At 40.6% G+C, this 18703-nt stretch overlaps 1 protein-coding gene across 1 annotated transcript in view; it reads left to right on the top strand.

Moving 5' to 3' along the window:
• Positions 1 to 1658: 1658 nt before the first annotated feature.
• VAT1L (vesicle amine transport 1 like) overlaps positions 1659 to 18703 on the top strand; it is a 139541-nt gene continuing 122496 nt past the window's right edge. The window contains exons 1-2 of the mRNA XM_056795965.1: positions 1659 to 2386; positions 17801 to 17930. Of these exons, the coding sequence (XP_056651943.1) occupies positions 2148 to 2386; positions 17801 to 17930 (369 nt within the window). The 5' untranslated portion in view covers positions 1659 to 2147. The remainder of the gene's footprint in view (positions 2387 to 17800; positions 17931 to 18703) is intronic.

Below are 18703 nucleotides of genomic sequence, written 5' to 3'. Positions count from 1 at the left end.
AATGTTCATTGATGGATTGACTTCAGAGACTTTTCTTTGTCTTTCTTACCCTAATGCTTAACACAGTGCACCTGTAAGGTTTGCCTTACACCTGGTAAGTTTTTTGTTTTTGTTTTTTAATCTTCTTTGTTTTAAACTCTTGCTTTCAGTCTTAGTAACAACTCTGAGAGGAGAAAGGCTAGGCAAACAGAATTAAGTGATCTGCCCAAGGACCCACAGACGGTGTCTGAGGCCAAATTTGAATCTAGGTCCCCCCAACACCAGTTATGATGCTCTATTCACTCAGCTCCCTAGCTGCCCCAGAGTAGGTTTTTAATAAATAACCTAGAGATAGAAGGGACTTCAGAGGCAAATCTAAAACCAAAATTACTAACTCCAAATTCAATGCTCTTCCCACTAAGCCAACAGCCTTTTATTCTCTCTAGCTGAATTTGAATGTGACTATTAGCAAAATGATTCTCCCTTTCAGGACTTGCCTTGCATTTCCTTGCCTATAAAATGGTGATAATGATTTTTTGTATTGTTTCCCTCAAGGAACTGTTTCATAAAAGCACTTTGTAAACCTTAAAATCCTATAGAAGTAGGAGCAATTAGCAAACTGCTAACTCTCAGAGGGCAGGGGTCAAGTTTTATCTAAACTTTGTATCTTCCCCAAGACCTTCACTATTTGGGAAGAGTCACAGCCAGAAGGGACTTTGTGCTACTCTGCCTCGATTAAATCCTATTTATGTGAGAATCAAAAGATATCAGTCACTAGGGATGTCCTTTTGGTCTTCTTCAAATATTGCAGGAAATTAACCCCGTCTTCCCCAGAGAATGTATGTCTACACTGGGAGGTCTGCAGTCTGAAAGCAATGAATAACCTTGAATTGAATTGCAATGAATTGGATTGAATTTGAACAGGGTACTTGTCTAAAGGATATGTGAATCATCTCCCAGGACTACCCAGAGGGCTTTCCAACTCCCAGGAGAAAGAGGAGGCTTGAGGTTTCCCCCAACACACATACAATAAGGAATTTGAACATGAACTTGGTTTTTAAATACCTAAAAGTGTTTTGACATAACTGATTTTCTTAGTAATCCTCTATATTTTATATCACTTGAAGAAGCATTAGGTAAACTTCCCCAGACCGCCAAAGGGGTCCATGACACACACACAAGTGTAAGAATCTCTAAATTAGATACCCCCTAAGAGCTTTTCCTCTCTAATATTGCTTCTAAGGTCTCTTCTAGTTCAATTCATTAAAAAACATTTATTAAGTGCCTATTATGTACACGGTCTTATGATGGGTGAAGGGAACCGTCATATTATATATATATATATATATATATATATATATAGAGAGAGAGAGAGAGAGAGAGAGAGAGAGAGAGAGAGAGAGAGAGAGAGAGAGAGAGAGAGAGAGAGAGAGAGAGAGAGAGAGTACAGTGGATAGAATGCCAGGACCTAAAGTCAGGACAGACCCAAGTTTAAAACCAGTTTCAGCTACTTATTTTCAGTGTGCCTCTGGGTAAGTCATTTAACCCCATGCGTCGTTTTCTTTCAATTGTAAAATGGGGCTAACAATATCACCTGCCTCACAAGGTGGTTGAAATACTATTTGTAGAGGGATCTGCAGATCTCAAACAGCTCTATAAACGCTACTCTGATTGTTGCTGTTCTAACTATGGGCTTAGGATAAGCATATATGTATGTGTGTGTGTGTGTGTGTAATAAAGGGCTGAATGAGTTCAAAGGAGAGAAGCTGACAAATCTCAGCTCTTCTCAATCCTGCGTTCTAAGGTCTTTCACCGCTTGGACATTTTCCGATCCTGTTGGTTCCAGTTTCTGATGTGCCACCCCCGAGCTGGGTGACTTTGAGCAGATTTGGCCAGGGTTCTGAGTCTCGTTTTCTCCGCGTGTGGGAGGAGGAGACGAGTCTGGGCTGAGCCTTGTGTGAGGGCCCTCCCTGCTGTGACGCTCTCTGAGTGGGAGTGGGATCCGGCTCTTCGACGCAGCTACTCTGAGGATTACGGCACGGGGCCGGGAGCAGGGACCAGAGAGTCTCATTGAATCAGCCGCTGCTCTCTGCTGGCGGCGGAGCATCCCCAGTTCTGCGCGCGGCAGCAAGAGCCTTGCCACAGTTCGCAGACCGCAGCCCCGCACCATGGCTAAAGAAGGCGCGGAGAAAGCGGAGGAGACCGAGCAGATGATAGCCAAGGAAGGCGGGCCCGAGGCCGCCCAGGGCGGTGGAGGCGGCAGCAGCGGTAGCCCTCGGGCCGCGGACACGAAGGAGATGCGTGCAGTGCTTCTGGCCGGCTTCGGCGGGCTCAGCAAGCTGAGGGTCAGCCGGAGGCCCATGCCCGAACCCCAGGAGGCCGAGCTCAAGATCCGCGTCAAAGCCTGGTTCAGTATCACCTCTCCTCTTTTTTTCCCCCAATTCCTGGGCCCTTCCCCAACCTATCCCCCAGCTACCCTGATCTGATTGTAGCTGTGTCCGTGGGGAAGGGGTGTGTTTGTGTGTGTGCGTGTGCGCGCGCGCTCTTTCGCGTGTCTGGGCGTGTGTGGGTGGAAGAGTTTGTGTGTGTGTGTGCGTGTGTATGTGCGTGCGCGCTTAAGAGACATAGGCAGAGACAGCCACAGAGAGAAGAGGGTGTGTGCGCGCGTTTGTGTGCGTGTGTGAGAGAAAGAGAGAGCAATTACCTTTGTTTTTTCCTCCTGAAAACAAGTCAAGCTGGTCTTAACCTCCGCCACCCCCAGTCTCCGGCCCCTTCCCCTCCCCCCCTCCCCCCCGCTGCCTTGGGCATAGGCAGACCCCTTTCCATTGTGCCAGTAAGTGTGTTAGAGAAGGTATTGCAAGGAGTTGGTGACACCTTAGGGAACGTTTAGAGGTCTCCGGGGCACTAGAGTCCCTTTAAAACCTGGGGAAAGGATGAGCCTTGGGTTAAGAACAAGAGACCTGTTTCAAATTCTATTCCTCATTGGTACTGTGAAAGTTGCACCCTTTCTCCGGGTCTTGGTTTCCTTTGCTGTAAAATGGGGCTAATAAACCTCACCTGGGGATGAATGGAGACGAAAGAGGATTGGGGATGGAGTGATGGATTTTATAAAGTGCTAAACACTTGTGAGCTTTTGTGATTTTGGGGGGAGTGTTGGAGGGGTCTGAAAGGGGTGAACTGAGAGGAGCTACAGTCAAGGAAGGAAGGCTGAAGGAAAAGAAGCCTGGTTTGAGTGTTGAATGTGTGAAATGATAGGGGGAAGGGGACAGAGGGAGTGGTACCCGTTTGCTCTCCTACCAGCCCTATTTCTTTTCTAGTGTGACCATAGCTGCATTGGGCCCGTGGTTGTACACGGATACAGCAGTAAGTGATCTTGAAGTCACAAGACCACGATGGAATCAACAGCTCTTCCACTTTTTCTGTGTGATCTTGGGTGTTTCATATGTTTTGAACCTCAATTTCTTATGTAAAATGAACATAATCCCTGAATCCCCCTTTGGCATGGTGGTTGCTTTACATGTGATGTGTAAACATGAAGGTACTCCTGGAGGCTTCAACTTGACTGTTGTCTTCATCTTCTACCCAGTCCTTCTCCTTTGGCCACTCCCTAGAGCAGAAAATTGTGGTGGTCTATTTGACAAGTAGATGAAATATTTTCTCCTTATGGCTTGGACTCCCTCTAGGTTCTTTAAATGTTTTATTTTATGATTGGCCAGACTGATTAGTTTAATCATTTTCTTTTGTTTTTATCTCTTTCAACCAAAAAAATTTGAATCTTAGATTTTCAGGTTCAAAAAGTGTAATTTCAACAAACATTCATTAAATTTTTACCCTTTGTAAGCCTCTGTTCTTAGAATAACTGAATAAGCAGTTAAACCATTTTGGTCCAATTGAAAGCTTATGTAGCAAGGGGAGAGGGTTTAGGAGAGAAGAGCAGTTCAAACTGGCTCCTATGCACTTTCCAGTTAACCAAGTGCCCTCTCACCAGTATCCTATTTTCTTTGAGAGGCAGTGAGTATAGAATGGAGGAGAGCATGTTGGTTTTGGAATCAATACTGTCACTCACTTGTATCCCCTTGGACATCTCCTTTCACTTCTGATCCTCAATTTCCTCATCTATAAAATGAGACTAATAATACATGCACCAGTACTAGTAGGGGAAAGGAACATTAGATTTAAAGTTAGGAGGACATATGTTAAAATCCCAGCTCAGCCATTTAGCATCTAGGCTAAGGCAAGTCAAAAAACAGTTATAGATGGGAACAGGAGGAAGAGAAAGAGGAGTGTAACTTGGCTTCAGTGTTCAAATCATTAAAATGAGGTGGTTGGAGAATGGGATCTCTAAGGTTTGATATGATCTCTCTTGGTTGCTATTGGAGGGGAGGGGCAGATCACCTTATAAACCATAGAGATATCAGCTATATTACTTTCACAGGACCTTTGTGGGGTAGATGGTAAGCCCAGGGAGGTGGTGATGGTCCTTGGTCACACAATGTTAGGCATAGAGGTGAGACTCAAACCCAGTACATGCTCTCTTCCCTAAACCATAAATCTTGAGGCCATGATGATGTACTGAGCATCAGGTATTCTAGAGTAGCAGGGCTGTAGAGCTGAACCTTAAGGGTGGGGTGGGAAAGAGGTAGGGTGGCTTGTTTTCTAACTGCATAAATGCTAAAGCCCTCAGCTCTGGCAGGAAGAGAGATGTCAAGGGGAAGGACAAAAGATTGATTTTCAAAGCAGGATATGTGAGCCTATACTTAGACCATACTACATACAGAGAGATAAATAACCCCCTTCTCTTTCTCCCCATCTCTTTTTTCTCTCTCCTCCCCTCTCCCTCTTTCCCTCTCTTCGCCACTTCCCATCTCTTTATCTCCCTCTTTACCTCTTTCTCTCCCCCTGCCTTTCCTCTCCCTCTTTCCCTCTTTCTCTCCCTTTCCCCTCTCTTCCTTTCCCTCTTTCTCTCTTTTACTTCCCTTCTCCCCATCTATCTCTCCCTCCCCTTTCCCTGCTCTCTCCCTCTTCCTTTCTTCCCCTCCTTCTTCCCTCTCTCTTTTTTGTCTCTCCCACCTCTCTCCCTCTCCATTTATTTCTCCTCTCTCCATCACATCCCCTTTCCTCTCTTTCCCACCCCTTCCCTCTCCTCTCCCTCTCCCCCCTCTTTCTTTTCTCCCACACCTCTCTCCTCTCTTTCTCCCTCTCCCCCATCTTTATCTCCCCTTCTCTCTTCTCTTCCTTCTCCTCTCCCTTTATTTCTCTCTTCTCTATCTCTCTCCCACCTTCTCTTTCCTCCCTCCCTCTCCCTCTTTCTTTTTCACTTCCTCCCTTACATCTGTCCCCCCCCTTTATTCCTTCCCCTCCCCCTCCTCTCCTCTCTCCTCTTCCTCTCTCTCTTCCCTCCCCTTCTTTCCCCCTCCCCATCTGTCTCCCCTTACCCCTCTCTTTCTGCTCCCCTCCCTTTCCCTCTCCCTATTCTCTCCCTTTCTCCCATCCTTCCCCTCCCTCTTTTTTCCTCTCTTCTCTTTTCTCTCCTCTCTCTCTCCCATTCCCCCTCTCTCTATCTCCTGGACCTCTCTTCCACTCCTCTCTTTCTCTCCACCCCTGACCCCCCTTTATTTCTCCCTCCCCCTCCCTTCCTTTCCCCCCTCCTTTCTCTCACCTTCTTTCTCCCTATTTCTGTCACCGAGTTACTCCCTCTCTTTAACTTCCCCCTCTCCCCACTCTCTTCCTCATTCTCTTTCTCCCCATCTCTGTCTTTGCCCCTTCTCTCCCTTTCCCCTTCCTCTCCCCCTTTTTTCTTTCCCCCACTTCTTTTCCTCTTTCCTCTTTTCCCTCTCTTCCCAGGCCATGACCTAGTGAAATAATTAAGGGAACAAAATATCTTGATGATGGGGACCAAGCTAACCTCGATTAGTTTCTCCCTGTGCAGAAAGCTTTATCCATTTCAAACAACATGACTCAGACTAGCTTTGGATGGGTGTTTTTTTTTTTTTTCAGTGTCTTAATCATCATCTCCCAGGTTCCATGGCTTCCTTTAAGTCTCATCTAATATCTTTTCTGGGACCCCCTCCCTCCCCTTCATGCCAGAGTCTTCCTCTCAGATTACCTCCAGTTTATCCTACATGTATATTTTTGTACATTTTCGATGCCTATTGTCTCCTGCATTAACTGTAACTCCTGTAAACTCCTTGAAGCGGAGGGTCATTTTTGACTTTCTTAGTATCCCCAGAATTTAGTAGTGTCTGTCACATAGGCAAGTTGACTTGGCTTGAGTGTTAACCTTTTAGCATATGTGCATTCTCTCCTCTGATTAGGAAGGAGCTGGATTCCATTATAAATGATTACCTACAGAAACAGGCAGAAAGAAGGAATCCAGTCCTCCAAACAATTATGTTCAAACAAAAGAATAAAACAAAATGTGACATCTGACCCACACCAAAACGTGCCAAGATAGCCACCAGATAGCACCTTGATGGGAACTGCTCTGTATTTGTAGAAGTACTCCTGGATATTATTTGAGATTCTAGAGGCAACAGTACTCAGAGGCTGCCAATGACAACTCATTAGGGAGTTTGCAATATCCAAGTGAATCTGTGGCTCTTCAGTTTGCAAATGAACTGACTTATTCAGGGTTCCACTGCTAGTAGGTTAGAGATGGAACTTCAGTCCAGATCTCTTAACATCAGGTCCAGTACTCTTTCTGATAAAGCAGGCTGTCAGTTGTGCCATAGTATTTGGCAGAGGATAAAGTGGAAAAACAGCTATCATCTCCTACTCTGTTACCTCCTTTTATCAGGAAACAAAATAAATAACTCATGTCCATTAGGCTTTGTAGCTCTCCTCTCATCAGACTTTCCTTCTAACTGTCCTGTGAGGCAGGTAGTACTAGTGTCACCCACATTTTCCAAGGGAATAAATATCCTCAGAGATGGAAGTGACTTGACCGGGGTGATATAGCCAGTTAGAACAAGGACTTATAAGCAGAACTCCTGACTCCAAGTCCAGCAGACTTTTACAGATACCTTATAAATCAATTATCTTTTTCTAGGATTTCATTCCACCAAAGATATATTACCATGCCTTGAAGGATTGGACCCTAGCTATTGGTCTCTAGGTCCAGTTTCAAAATCACATTTTAAAAGAGGGTTTCTTCACCTGCTTGGTGTCATGACCCCCTTTGCAATTAGTCTGGTGAAGTCTATCAATCTCTTCTCAGAATAAACTTTTTAAATGCAAAAAATAAAGTACACAGGATTACACAAGAAACTAATGATGTAGAAATGTAATTACTGAAATTAAAACTAAAAAGTTCATAGACTCTAGGTTTAGGACCCCCTGTTTTTACTTAATGAGCATTGTGTGGTTGTATGGCTAAAACTGGTTCTTAGAGGTGCTGTTCTTATTTAGATTTGGGGGTTGTGGTACTAAGTATATGCATTAAAAGCCTCATGCTATGAGTGATATTATGTAAAGCATCAATCCTAATGGGTTGGACCATTTGTTTTTCTCTTACTAGTTTTAAATTATTTCATACATTAATCTGTAGAAGATAAATCTAGGTGTCTCTCCAGCCAACAGTTGATCTGTGGGATTTGAGGGCAGCGTGATATAAGACACACTCTGAGATTAGTATTAAGGCCATGCTAGAAGGAAGAAATCAGATTTCTGATATCTTGATTTTGGGGGGTTCAGTGGTAAGAGTTAAGCGGCCCTCCAAGAAGCTAAGGAAGTTAGAGTAGGTAAAAGCTGATGAAGATACTGGCTAGAGCTGGGTATTACAGGGCTTTGAATGCCAGATCCAGAAACTGACATCATTAATCTCAATAGCAGAAAATCACTTTTTGAGAGAATTTTGGTTTTTTTAGAAACAATCTGAAGTTATTGGGAGCAAAATCTTGCTAAAGAAATTAGGAATCAGGTTAGGGGCTCTCATTTTTCAGCCAAAGTGAAGATGACTATAAAGCAATGAGACTTTCTTACAAATTATCTGGGAAGATGATTCCCAGGGAGGATCCAGGTAGGTTTTGGTTGATTGTAATGGATCTACTATAAAAGGAGAAATCTTTATTTGGATATATAAGTTCTGGTAGGACTGTAAACAGTTTGGGTAAAGTTGTAGAGTGAAGTGTCAAATACAGTCCATAACACTCCCAAGTGTTGACTGAACCAGATTAAAATGTAATTAGGAAATATTTCTTAAAATAAATAAAAATACAATAGAACGTAGATAATGTTAAAATGGTATTTCTCAGTATGTAGTTTTTAGGGATCCTTATATATGGTTTAGTGGACCCTATTTCTACTTGAGTTTGATACCACGGTAGTAGAGAACTATATTTTTGCTTAACATAAAGAAAAATGTCTTAGCAAGTAGGATTGGCCAAGAGTAGAATAAATTCCCTTGTAAAAGAGTCATTTTACTGTCACTGTAGATTTCTACATAGAATTTGGATGAGCCCCATTGGGGAAAATGTAAAGAGAATTCTCTGGTGGTTCTGTGGTCCAGTTAAGTCCCTTCACATCTGTGATCCAATAATTACCAGTAATTTGTACAGGGTCATTCATTATACCTGGGACTAGTAACCATTTCTTCTGACTCTCAATAAAATATTACTGTTGTTTTTTTCAAAGTATACCATTTCTTATAATGAATTTGCCCTTCTAGTGGGCTACCCCAATTCTTTGGATGTATAAAAGTCAATGTTACCATCCCTTGAAGTCTTTAAGCAGAGACTGGCTATCCATTTTGGGGGATATCATAGAGAAAATTTCTGCTCAGAAATAAATTGCAATTAATGATGCCATCTGAGGGTCTACCTCTGAGATTTGGTGATTCTAAGTGGAGGGAGGATGGAGATTCAATTCAACTTAGTTCACTAATGTTTATTAAGCATCTAGTGAACAAGTCCCAAGCTATAAAAACAGAAATGAAGGAGTCCTTGCTCTCACGAAGCTTACATTCTTACTTGTGTGACAACGTGACAATATATACACAGAAAAAGAAGAAAGCTGGGTCCAAAGAGTCAAAGAGAATATCTAGAAGGTGGAGGTGACCAACAGTTTAAATTACTGCAGAAATGTCAAGAGGGATGAGATCTGTGAAAAAGTCATTGGAATTAGCAATTAAGAAATAGAATCAAGCTTGTGAAGGAAGCATTCTTAAGTCAAATAATGAGTCCAGAATCTTGACTGTAAGGAGCTAAGAAGTGTATGGAACATTAAGAAATGAAGGCAACCAATATCATTAAAAACATTTTTTTAGGAATTTCGTTATGAAATGGAGAAAAGATGTAACTTTAGGAAATAATAGGGTCAATAGAGTATTTTTAAGGATGGGAAGATCTAGGCATGTTTGTAAGCAACAGGAAAGGGACTTCTATGTGTGACTGCATAGTGCATATGTGTCTATGTAGTGTGTGTGTGTGTGTGTGTGTGTGTGTGTGAGAGAGAGAGAGAGAGAGAGAGAGAGAGAGAGAATGAGAATATGATCATATAAGCAAATCCTGAGATGGGATCAAGAGTAGAGATGGAAGGATTGAACTTGGTAAAGGAATATAACCATAAATGTGTGACTAATTTAGTATTAGATGAAGACATGTCTAGTATATTGGATGCTAGAATCAAGATACAAAAAGATACAAAAAGATTTAAATGTAAAAGCCCTCTCTTACATACAAAAAATTAACTTCAGGAACTATAAGATGAATGGAAGCATGACTAAATGATAGATCTTATGAAAAAGATCTGGGACTTTTAGTGATCTCAATATATACATCTTTAGAGTTATTGGGAAATAAAAAAATTTCAGATATGGCCACATTAATAGAAACATAGTGTCATAAACAAAGAAAATGATACTCACTGTCTTCTGCCCTGTCTTTTAGAAATAGTATGTGTTATGTTCTATTCAGGTTCTCATCTTTTAGGAAAGACAGTGGTGAACTGGGTCCATAGTGAGTTCAGATAAGGTCATCCAAAGTATAATCAATAAACTGTTTTAAGTTCATGCCACAGAATCACAGAATAACAGATTTGGAAGACCTCAAAAGGCATCTATTCTGACCCATCTTGAACAAGAATTCTCTCTACTAGATATCTAGCAGGTGGTCAACTAGCCTTCATTTGAAGATACCAGTGATGGGGAACTCACTCCCATACTAGGCAATCCATTGAAGTGTTGGACATCTCAAATTATCAAGACATTTTTTTTGTACATCATGCCTAAATGCGCTTCTTTTGCACCCTCCATTCATTGCTTCTAGTTTTCTTTCTAGACCAAAATAGAACATGTCTATTCTACCTTCTTTTTGACATGCTTTCAGATCCCTTGAAAACAACCTTCATGCCCATCCCCATCCTCCAGACTAAATATCCTAACTAAACTAAATGTCATCTCAAGCTTTTTACAGGTGAAGGAACTATTGCCCAAAGAGAGGAAGTGACTCCCCAAAGGTCACACAGGCAATAAGTATCTAAACTTAAAATCAAAGATGTCTTACTTTACATCTATTGCTGTTTCCAATGTTCTACATGAAGAAATCCCTAGTTCTACATTAATTATCCACTGATAAGGTGGAACCAATGATTTAATGAACAAATAGTGTTCTTTACATTTTTGCCTCCCTGCCTCAGTCCTCTTCAATCCAAATGGATGAAGCTCAGTGTTGTTTGATTGCTTCATTTGTATCTGACTCCTTGTGACCCCATTTGGGGTTTTCTTGGCTAAGGTACTAGAGTGGTTTGCCATTTCCTTCTCCAGCTCATTTTACAGATGAGGAAACTGAGGCAAACAGGATTAAGTGGTTTGTCAAAGTCACAGAGTCAGTAAGTGTCTAGGACCAGATTTGAACTCAGGTCTTCTTGACTTTCTATCCACTATGCTACCTAATTGCCCTAGTCTCTCAGGTGTATTCCATAACTGATAATGATATCTAAAGGCTCCAAATACAAAACAGAACCAGGGTGTTGCTGTTGTCATGTTTCAGTGTGTTAACTTTTCATGTGATGGATGGAAAGAAAATAATTACTGAGATAGAGGTGACAGACACGTCATAGTCTCATTTGGGAAGGAGGACTAGGAAAAATTGATGTTCATACAGTCTTATTAATCATTTCCTGCCTGGTAAAGCCTCAGTAGTCCATGATCACATAGACTGTTCACCTAAGCCTTTAATGAGTGACCACTTTCAAGACTCCTAGGGAAAAGAAATCTCCAGTCAGAGTTGGACAGAGATAGATCTAGAAGAGAATGTAGAGAGGAAATGGAAGGTCTGTGGTACATTTAGGACAGGAGTCTTTACTTTTTTATGTGTCATGAGGCCCTCTTGCAATCTGTAATGCCCACGGACCCCTTCTCAGAATAATATTTTAAAAAATTTTAGTGTCTTATTTTTCCCAATTATATGTAAAAATGATTTTTAACATTCATTTAAAACATTTTGAACTCTAAAATTCTCTCCTTCCCATCCTCCCTAACCTCTGAGACAAGCCATCTGATATAGATTTTACATATGTACTCATGTAATACATTTTCCAGTACTAGTCATTTTGTGCAAGAGATCTTGAACAAAAGAAAGGAAAGAAGAAAGAAAGTGAAATAATATATTTTGAACTGCATTAAAACGCCATCAGTTCTTTCTCTGGAGGCAGAGAGCATTTTCATCTTGAGTCTTTAGGATTGTCTTGTATTGCTGAGAATAGTTAGGCCCAGAATAATGTTTTTAAATGATTATAATACAATACAATGCATTATAAAGGAAACCCATTATATTGAAATAATTTAAAATGCTATTCAAAATGTTTTTAAAAATCGAGTTCACAGACTCAAAATCAGAATGGAATAATGATTAATTAACAAAGACACTGGATCATTAGCCCAAAAATCTGGGTCCAAGTCCCAGCTTCTTTTGATCAATAACTTCTCTATGCTTCAGTTTCCTCATCTCTAAATTATAATATTTGTAATTTATAAATTTATAATTTATAAATTTATAATTTATAAATTACTAATATTTGTTCTACCAGCCTCATGGTTGTTTTAAGGAAAGTATTGCGTAATAATAAGAATTACTATTATTGGTGAAAGATTCTGCTCCATGTGTCTTCAGTGTAATAGGCAGTTCTGGTGGGAAAATCTCAGAGGAGCTTATGCCAATTTGTGTGCCTCCTTACCGTGAAGCCAGCTCAGAATGGTTAAGTTAGAGGATTTACACAACAAATATTTTCATGCAATTTATTGAGGCTCGTTTTCCTTATCCCCTTTTTGAAAAGAAGCTCTCATGGCTTAATTGTAATATTAACAGTTTCTATTTCTGAAATATTTTACAGTTTGCAAAATGCATTCCTCACAGCTATCATGTGAGGTGTTTAGTTCAAGTATTGTTATTTCTATTTTATGCATGTGTGCTTAAGGCTTGGAGAGGGAAGCTTGTCACCAACCATGCTACTTTGGACAACTCCCATCCCTTTCCCTTTTATAAAAAAGTAGAATTTATTTACAGGTGTCCCGGACCTTCCCCCAGTCCCCACATCATTGAAGATCCATTCTCTTTTTTGACCTTAGATTAATTTTCTATAAAATGAGGGCTTTACACTATATACCCATAGGGTTCATTCCTGCTCTAAATTCTGTGAGCCATGGCTAGTAAGCATAAATGCAGAGACTTTAAACTGATGCTTACCCACTCCACAGAAAACTCTTATTGTCAGAGTATCTTGCCCACAGAGCTGATATAATCTGAAAGGGCATTTTCACCACTAGGTTTTTGCAGCTACAGTGGTGTCTCCTTAGATTCTCTTTTCTCCAGGGATAGCTGTGACTCGTTCTGGCTTCTTGACATTTCCCAAAGAACAGAACTGTCTGTTTGATTAGAAGCAAGAAAGAGACCTTCTTCATAGAAATGCATTAAGCATGTAGCCTCAAATTAGTTTTATCCTTATGTGTGTGTTCTCGTCCAGAAAAGACATTGGAGTTGATATATTAAAAGTGAGGTACAAGAAAAAATTTGTGTTTGAAGGTTCAGAAGATAAAAACTGACACTAGTCATGGGAGTGTTACATCAAAGGACATTATATTTGGGGGTGGAAGTAGGCACTGGTCTGACATAGTTCAGCATTTCTTCAAGGAACCTTCCCAGCCTGGGGAAAAAAAAGTAATCATCAGATTTGTTTTTATCTATATCATCAAATGCTACCTGAATAAGGGTAGCCATGTGCTTCTTTAATTAACGCTGAGGCCATTATTAGGAAGATGTCTATACACAGGGATAAGAGATGCTCACTGGCACTTTGTGAGGAGCAGTGAAGGCATCAGGGAAGCTACTTCATGCTCACTGGCACTTTGTGAGGAGCAGTGAAGGCATCAGGGAAGCTACTTCTGATCATGTCTGAGACTAAACACAGGCAATGTCATTTAGGCAGTGCCAAGGCTCCATTAGAAGACAGAACTCATTGGAAAAGACCTTGGTGGTTGGGAAGGATTGAAGACAAAAAGAGAAGGGGATGGCAGAGGAGGAAGTGGATAAAGAGGGTCATGGAAGCAACAAACATGAATTTGGACAGACAGGGAGATAGTGGAAGATAGAAGAGCCCAACATGCTTTTTCCATGGGATCTCAATGATTGAATGCCTGCACAACAGCAGCAACAAAAGGACTCATCAATGCTGTTGATTGGTGAGACCAGTCTGTGGAAATTCTGTGGAAAATGTGAGAAATCATTAGTATCTAACATTTGGTTTCATGGCTTCTGCCCCTGGGAGTATTGGTTAACCCTTTGTGTAAGTTGTATGGCTTCCTATAAGTTATTTCTATAGGATTAGAGTGATAGTGAGTGAACTTTGTGAAGGGTTCCCGCAGCCACTATTCATTTTGACTGCTTATTGTGGATTCCAGGAGGGGACTGGTTAAAGTCTCCAAGTTGATTATAATTACCTTGAAAGCTGTCTGTGATGATAGAGTGCAGTCAGAATGGACTTAGTAATGCATACCTGACTCATCTCTCCTGAGGCATTTCCCTCTCTGTCAGGGTACATTGAGATGATGCAGTAGTGCCCAACAGCCCAATTTAAATTACATTTTCTGAGACAGACACCAATCTGGTCTTTATCATTTAAAATTATCATGTGGCTTCTTTCCTCACTTTGAATATATGAACTACCTTGGGTCCCTCTACAGCTATCTAGAACATTCAGTCCATTAATTCTTTTACTGTCATATTTTATCTCATGTTCCTTGGCTTTTGGTTGCGATTATACACCCATATTGTGCTTTAAAGGGACCAGTGGTTTCATTGATCTCTTTTTTTTTTGTTTCAGAATCCCTTTACATGCTTAAAAATTCTTGAGGACTCTTGTTTATGTAGGTTATATCTATCATATAGCTATCTACTGTATTAGAAATGTAAATATCTAAATATTATTAGAAAAACAGTTTTGAGCTTCCAGCTCTTCAAGGATTTCTCAGACCACACTTTGAGAACTGATGGTCTAAAGATTTCTTAATGGAGTTGGAAGACACCTTAGAATATATAATTCCAAAGCTGAAAGGGGCATTAGAACATAAAACATCAGAGCTAGAAAACAAGTTAGAACATAGAATGTTTAGGTCTGGAATGGACCTTAGAACAAAATAATCATGCTGGATATCTTACAATATAGAATGTCAGAGCTAGGATACCAACTGCCTTATTTTTTATAGATGAGGAAACAGAAGGAGGGAAATGACTTACCTCAAGTCACATGGTCTTTGAAAAAAAATTTCTAATTAGAAACTCTCTTGGATTCTTTAACGAAAATCATTTCCCAGATAGTACATTCATGGATCTTTCATTCAAATGTGTCAAACATGTGGCCCACAAATTCAGGAACCAGATTAAAATGTAATTGGCAAATATTGAACAAAATAAATAAAGATATAGTAGAATACAGATAATATGATTTTCTAAGTCGTTATGTAGCCCAAAGAAATCCTTATGTTGGTTTAATGACTCCTGTTTCTATTTGATTTTGACACCACTGCTCAAACTATTATTTATCATGTTTCTTATTAACATTTAACTGCTATTGATTGCTGAAATCCAGACTCCTCAGAATGGATCCTTTGCAGAATTTTGACCATGAATTTGATTTATATTTTGAAGACTTGTCCTTAACTCCTTTGACAGTGTTGTTGGTCCTACTTTTATAATGCTCAGATCATTCTATAGCCTATCTAAGGAGATAGTCCCTCTGCCTCTTTTTGTCTCTGTGTCTATGTCTCCTCGCCACCCCAGTGTTGTTCGTTTGAGATACAAAAGTAATCATTTCATCTATTTTTACTACCCAAATTCAATCAGCTAATCAGGCAGAGTTCTTTTATAATTTAATTCTCTTTATTCTCTGACATGAAGTCAATTCCAACACTCCTATCCTGGGGCTTGGGAAAACCTCTTATTATGATGCTCCTAGCCCTAAAATTAAAGTGCGATGTTAAATTCACACCAATGGCAGTCTGGTGGAAAGATCTCCCCAGAACTAGGAGGCAGGAGATCTAGGCTTTAGTTCTATCTCTACAGTTCATTTGGCTTCGTGGAGCAGGTTACTTTCTCTTTCCTGATTTCTGCTTCCTTGTCTGTAAAATGAAAAAGGCAAACCTGATGACCCCAATAGCCTCTTCTGGCTTTGAGGAAGTGCCATGTTCTTTATATTTTAAGGTTCCTGCCAACTCTGACTTTCTTTTACTTCTGTGACATTTGTCATTCACTTTACATCTGTCCTCAAATGGTATAGAAGTGATATCTATATCTTCTCCATTTGGGTGCCCTAAGAAAGACATTGTCCACAAAGCAGAGTGTGGCCAAACAAGACACAGGGTAGATACTGACATCTTAGGATGGCTTCCTTTGATGCCCCACCAGAGAGGCAGAGAAGAGCCTTGGGTACCAATTCCCTTATTGTACAGAATAGGAAACTGAAGCCAAGGGTTGAAATGGTTTTTCTAAGTCACAGTGACAAAACAAGTCTCAAACCCAAGTCCCTTGACTTCCAGACCCATGCATACTCTTTCCACTACATTACGTGCACACTTCTTTTCTGCATCCTCTTTCTGCCAGATCAGATGATACAGAAGTAGGAATGGGAAAGAGGAAACAGATACTGTCACTCCCATGGGCATTTTCCCCCTATACTACATTAGGAGAGGGGACTGATTGGTTATACTTACTCAGGGGGATTTAGTAACAAAAGGGAACATTGGGTAGAGATCTGATACATGGTGATAGGTGGTCGATGTGATATCTGCATTGGTGTGGAGGCTTCTGGGAAAGTATCTCAGCAACCAATTACTTGTTATGACAATGTTGGCAGACTTTGGAGAAGCAAAGAGGCATGGTGCAGTCACTGAATTGTGTGAGTGGGTCATTTTCTTGAAGGGCACTAAGCAATCTAACATACTTTTTATATTTTCCCCTCTTTTTATTTTGTTCTCTTGACAGGAGCCCATTCTCTTTTTTAGTAGAAAGAGCACTGGATTTAGACCCAGAAGACTTATCTTTGTCACTGACTCACTGGATGGCTTTAGACAAGTCCCTACCCCTCCTGGAGTCTCAATTTCCTCCTCTCTAAAATGGATATATTACTTCAAAAGAAAGTCTGGACTGTGCTTTTGAAACAAGATAATGCTATGAAAACATCAGCTTTGGTTATTATCATTTAGGATGGAATGAATAACCATGGCAGTTGGGAGGGGAGTAAAACATCAATATGGCTTCAGCAATTCTAGAAGTTGATCTAATTCATTCAGTCATTTCACAAACATTCCTATTGTCAGCAGAGCCTGGCATCTCTTATCATCTGTTTTTTAATTAGAAGTAGTTTTTTAAAGCCATGGAAGGTCTAGATGAGATAGTCAGTGCTAACAGCAACAGGTCCATCTGTTTGGTGTGTTTAAGGAAGGCTCAAAAGAAAAGAATCCATGACTTAGCTGAAAACACCCAACCAAGCTGGAGGGGGACACGTCAAAGCAACACCCACAATGGGTCTGTGAATGAGATGGACCTTCAAATTCTGATTGAGAAGGAGAGGGAGGCCATTTTACCAACATTATCCTCAAGCCCTGGCAGGAAGAGGATGTCTACAATGGTCCTTTGAAAAGACTATTGGTGCTCTTAAGGCTTGGTGCTTCACAGAAATTTAGGAAACTGGGATCAAAGCAATTTGGGTATATCATAGGAGTTCTCAGTAGATTTAATTGATTTTCTGCCATTGAGGTCACAGCTAGGGAGACACCATCAGCTAGGATTCCAAGTAAAACAGAGCAGGGAGGGAATATCAGGCAAGGGGAAGAGGCATGGCTGAAACCTAGAATGCTTGCTAGACTGAAAGATGTGGCCAGAGATTTTCCTAGACTATAAATCCCCAGCAATAAATGGCCGTATATGGCTGTGCTCTGAGAATTCTTGCGCCCGGATTTGTAGTCTTTCTGTCTCTTCCCTCCCTGTCAGATTTTGCTGTGGTCAGTGTATCTGCCTCTAGCAGATTCTGTCTCCTTTAATCTATTACAGGCTAGAAGACAATATCATTCAGCTCTTTTGGATTGTATTTAACATAAATTACAATTAAGTGATGGCTTGAAGGGAGTGTGTTTTGAGCAGCATGGATGGACATTACAGCAGCCATGATGTCTGTTCTGACGCTGTTTCCCATCCTCTGCCTGATGAGGCTGCTGAATACATGCTGTCTGGATGAGTGATGAGTTCCTGTACACATTTCAGGAGGGTACTTTAAAGGTTCCTTTTAGTCAAATTCTATCACATTGATTTGCTTTTCTCTTATTTACTCTTCACAGTGGTTTAAACTTTATTGATCTGATGGTGAGGCAAGGGAATATTGACAACCCACCCAAGACACCCTTGGTACCTGGATTTGAGTGCTCTGGGATTGTGGAAGCCCTTGGAGACAATGTGAAAGGCTATGAGGTAACACCATGGCTGGGGGTTTCAAGAGCCTGAATTATGTGGAGTCACCTGATGAGGGGGAGGGAGGTGATATCAAAGGGACAAGGAAGAAAAAATGTTCCACGTGTCATAGAATCAAAGGTTTTGAGACTGGAAGGAAACGTAGAGATCATGTAGATTAAGACTTCTTAACCTTGTTTATGTTCATGGACCCCTTTGGGAATCTGGGGAAGCTGAATGTTATTGTGGGTTGTCATCTACTTTCATAATTGAAGGAAATGCCAAATTTCATTTAGAGATTAGTGAAAATAAACATTCATTTCTTTCAAGTACACGTTCCCAGATTTCCCCTCCTCCCCTACCTCCAGAAATCTATCCATATACTGCCGGTGGACCTTCAGGTTAAGAACCACTGAGCTAGTCCAACTTCGGAGTTAGTTGTAAAATCAGGAATTGAAATTAGATCACCTGATGTGAAATGCAGGGTTATTTCCACAGTGTGAGAGAGTGGAAAGAGCACTGAAGTTAGAAGAAACCGAAGTTCAAATCTTACCTCTGATATTTAACATCTGTGTAACCATGACTGCCATTTTAACCTTTGTGTTTCTGTTTGCTCATTTATAAAATGGGCATAAAACACCTCAGAGGATTGTTGTGGGGATGGATATAAGCACTTTGCAACCTCAAAATCATACATATCCCTATGGGCATATATATGCACATATGTATATCGTGTGTGTATGTATGAGCTATTGCCATATAGTAATTTAAATACATTATTGGGACTATGAACT

This window comes from Monodelphis domestica, chromosome 1 (genome assembly GCF_027887165.1).
Source record: "Monodelphis domestica isolate mMonDom1 chromosome 1, mMonDom1.pri, whole genome shotgun sequence".
NCBI lineage: Eukaryota > Metazoa > Chordata > Mammalia > Didelphimorphia > Didelphidae > Monodelphis > Monodelphis domestica.
Note: the sequence above shows the minus strand (reverse complement) of the source record. Positions and strands in the feature narration are given on the sequence as shown.